The sequence below is a fragment of the Crocuta crocuta genome, unplaced genomic scaffold (assembly GCF_008692635.1).
Source record: "Crocuta crocuta isolate KB4526 unplaced genomic scaffold, BGI_CrCroc_1.0 scaffold2257, whole genome shotgun sequence".
NCBI classification, from domain to species: Eukaryota; Metazoa; Chordata; class Mammalia; order Carnivora; family Hyaenidae; genus Crocuta; species Crocuta crocuta.
This window is the reverse complement of record NW_027527518.1, coordinates 25,906-30,111: the sequence shown is the minus strand read 5'-3', so window position 1 is coordinate 30,111 and position 4,206 is coordinate 25,906. Positions and strand designations below refer to the sequence as shown.

At 39.6% G+C, this 4,206-nt stretch overlaps 1 protein-coding gene and 1 pseudogene across 1 annotated transcript in view; one reads left to right on the top strand and one right to left on the bottom strand.

The window, feature by feature from the left end:
* Positions 1-4,206, bottom strand: part of LOC144231556 (zinc finger X-chromosomal protein-like) — a 42,261-nt gene that overhangs the window by 25,072 nt on the left and 12,983 nt on the right. Inside the window, exon 2 of the mRNA XM_077764051.1 lies at positions 1,530-1,618. Coding sequence (XP_077620177.1) covers positions 1,530-1,590 — 61 coding nt within the window. The 5' untranslated portion in view covers positions 1,591-1,618. The remainder of the gene's footprint in view (positions 1-1,529; positions 1,619-4,206) is intronic.
* On the top strand, positions 3,056-3,231 carry LOC144231567 (U2 spliceosomal RNA; annotated as a pseudogene).

The following is a 4,206-nucleotide window of genomic DNA, read 5'->3' as shown; positions in this document are numbered from 1 at the left end:
CTTCTACAAAATGCTTTATACTCCTCTGTTTTCCATATTTTCAATACTGGCATCAGCAACAGATCACTCTAACCTCCATTTTGCAGACACGAAGATGAAAGCATTCAGTGGCAAGAAGACTGGATACAAAATCTAAATCAGAGAAGAGTTGGGACACTTAACTGTTTTGTGACCTTGGGCAAGTCATTTAACCTCTGAATTTTGGTTTCCTCATCAATAAAATGAGGACAGTAGTATCTGCCATGCATACCTCACAGGACTGTTGTGATGATCAAATGGGAATGTATGGGAAGTGTTCTGAAAAACTGTAATGAGAGGTTTCATTATTATTAGGACATGAAAACGGAGGCCCTGATAGATTAAGTGACTTGCTCAAAGATAAACCACCCTAAGTGTTAATAATCAGGGTGAAAATGGAACAGCCCTTCAATCCACCACTTGGCCCATGATCCAGGCTTGTTTGTGGCAAGATTAAGCTAATAAAGAGTGTACGTTTTTCTCCAAAGAGCTTAGTCTCTCTTTCAAGCACATTAATTATATTTCATGTTCTAATGAAGAATTCTAGCTTTGCATCGATCATCATCAAAGTGATGTTACCAAATGTGAACTAAAAAATTATCCCAAGTTATAAAGAGAAATACATCTACCCCTGCTGGATTTAGAGACTAAAGAAAAGTTACAATTTAAAATCATTAATATTTAATTTCCTGAATATGTTAATCACTATTTCTTTAACATACTGCAATATGATTTCAAGTCCAATGGAAAATCAGTCAACGTTTTATTTATAAGGGTAGCTAGCCAGTGTGATATAAAACCATTTTACATTATAAAACCTAGCAAAATCACTTTACAACGTTATATAGTTGGAGTCATGGGTGATCTGAAATTATGAATACATTTTTTGTATTATTAGAACTTCATGAATTTACTATTCCTTATAGTTTGGAGAGTGAGGTAAGACTCCCTCTTCCTGAAGCAAAGGTCTCTTTTTGTCCCCTTGTGAGAGACAGAGTTATAAAAATAGGACAAGGTCAGAATGTGCAGGGTCTCAGGTTTATTCGTTACCTACTGGGTAATGAGCAGAAAACGGAGAAATGACACAATCCATCTGTTCTCCTAGGATGAGTACTCTAATTGGTGGGCTAGACAAAAGAGACTAAGGGGAAGGAAAATAAAAGTTACTGCAGACGAAGAATGAGATGACAGAGCCTGTCTACGTGGTAGAAAGTAGAAGGAAAAGATGTGAGCAAGGGAGAAATAACAGACTCAGTGCTGGAAATGGGCAAGAGATTAAGTGAAGAGGACAGTGACATTTTGAGACGGCTGCCGACAAGAATAGGACTGTTGGTCGTGAGGGAACCACGTTTTTAACGAGGGGAATAAGAATGTGTTGACTTTAACACGTGGAGGCTTGACCGGACAAAAAGGTACCTAAGTGTGAGTATCAATGTGACAGTCTAGCAATCCGTCCACTTGATAACCAACTCCGAATGTGGGAGCTGGGAAGTGAACAATCCAAGTTATACCTGTCGCGTCAAAAAATGAGTTTGGCTCTTGCGGTTGTAATTCAAGTCCATCTTCATCCATGGCCTTTGATTCTCATCAGTCACAGCTCCTAAAGCAGAAAAAACAAAACCAAGCATGACCTTTTTGGTATATGTATTAAAAATTTCACCATATTTATATTTCTGAAACTCTCAAAATTATGTGAGATGAACATCTATCAAAAATGTCTCTCTCTAAAACAAAAGGGAACTAACTTAACTGCCGTCCGTAGAGGACAAGGCAAGGCAGATGAACAAGTCAGCCAGGGCTAGTGTTTTAACTGAGATGCTGCTTACAAACATCAAGTATATAAATCCTGATGAATTCTGACATATGCATAAACCCGTATACTCGCTACACTACCCAGACCACGATCTGGAACACTTCTAGCACTCCAGCACTCTCGTCTCCTCTCACTCTGTATATATGCCCCATATTCTCACAAGGGTAAAGAGGTTTATTAAAGTTCAACTGAAACACACTCTACAGCTTACTGGGGGGAAATTTCTGCACGGTTTTTCTACTGCTTCTCTAAATTTAATGTAGTCTATCTTTCAACCAGTACATTAAACCACCGTAAAAATCCAAAATGTGTAACTGTAGTAATAAACAGCCTTTGGGAATTCTGCCTAACTTACACTGACCTCTCTCTCTCTCTTTTTTATAGTTTATTTATTTTGCGAGACAGAGAGAGAGGGAGAGAAAGAATCCCAAGCAGCTCCACTCTATCAGCACATAGCCCCACTTGGGGCTTGATCTCACGAACCGCGAGATTATGACCTGAGCAAAAATCAGGAATCGGGTCGCTTAACCAACTGAGCCACCCAGTCGCCCTTTACATCGAACTCTCTCAACTGACCATCCAATCTAGGTAAGTAAATTGCTAGTGTATTTATACTCTTCTGGCCAGAGTTGACTGGCACTAGCTACAAAGTGGTAAAAGAGAAGTTCATCTTAGAGCACAATAAAATCAAAGTCCTATCCCTGAGAACCTGAAACCAGGAGCAAGGGTCAGGCAGTCTTCTCCGCATCACCACCACCACCCTTGGCTCTAACACAGGAACTTGAGGAAGGCCAGTTTCCAACTACAGCTTAGACTAGTGAGATCAGGTTTACAAATAAAAAAATAAAAAGAATCCAGTGAATGCCCTGAGAAGCTAAGTAGAAGAACCAGGGAGGGGAGGTTTGCCAATAGCTTTTTGGCTCCCGGTTCCAGACTTTTCTGAAGTCCAGCTATAGGACCTTGTCTGCCTTAGGTTTTTGTGAAACATTCCAGTGACCTTAATGCTCCCTTCTCTACTTAAGCCCCAACTTACAACAAAAAACTTAACCAATTAAATGATATCTAACGCTGATCACTAATCAGGGATTGTGGTTTACTTATGTTCTAAGTATTACAGAAACCTCCTCCCCCACTGATTTCCTTATCTCTCTACTTTGTCTTTCTAATCAGCCTAAATGGCACTATTAGACATCTTTCTTTCACCTTTATCATTTTTCACTGATGATCACTTCTCGGCCTTTTGGCTAAGATCAAGTGTAGTATCATTTTTCACTGATGATGCAAGTGTTGAATGCTTAGTAAAATTTCAAATAACAGAAACAAGAGTCCTTTTTTTTTTTAAAGTGTATTTATTTTAGTAATCTCTACACCCAATGTGAGGCTCAAACTCACAACCCCCAAGATCAAGTCACGTGCTCTTCTGACGGAGCCAGCCAGGCACTCCAAGAGTCATTTTTCCGAATCATCAGCTAGATGACATCATTCCTTGGTTCAAAAATGTTTAATGGCTCCCTGCTGCTTCCAAATAAAGTTCACACTCTTGCCATCTTCTAAATTCCATACCCAAACAAACTTTCCCTCATTCTGTCCCCTACCTTCCCTGTAAGTACCTCCCCCACAAACTGCACGCATGCACACACACACACACACTTGAGACAAACAAAAATGTCCAATGTCCCCATAAGATCCCAACTCTACACTGAGCTCAGGGCTTCTCCTACCTGGAACACCTTTCCCCTGTCATCTCTGCGTGGACCTTTCCCCCAAAACTCTTTCCCCACAAAAAAAGAAAAAGCTGAAAGTAATCTTTCCCTCCTCTGAATTTCCACAGCACCTTTACTGTTTTTTTCTGATTTTACTTGTTTGCCATAAATAACTATTTACTTATATAGATCTAATCTTAAGATGCTAAACTTACATATAAATATTTCTTATTTATATACCCATGAGAAACTCAAATAACATTAATGTAGTAATCTAATTTTCAACATATCAACTCTGAGACATTTTCTATTCATTTTCAAGGAAGGACATGTTTCATGGTATTTATTCAAAATGCTTCAAATTAAAAAGAACAACAGGGGCGCCTGGGTGGCTCAGTCGGTCAAGCATCCGACTTCGGCTCAGGTCTCAATCTCACAGTTTGTGGGTTCGGTTCCTGCGTCTGGCTCTGTGCTGACAGCAGCTCAGAGCCCAGAGCCTGCTTTGGATTCTGTGTCTCCCTTTCTCTCTGCTCCTCCCCCACTCGGTTTCTGCTTCTCTCAAAAATAAACAAACATTAAAAAAATTTTTTTTTAAACAAAACAATTTTCACAGCTGAAAAATGGAAACTGTACATGTTCTGAAAAAGTTGCCAACTGCCCTCTCCCCCTTAA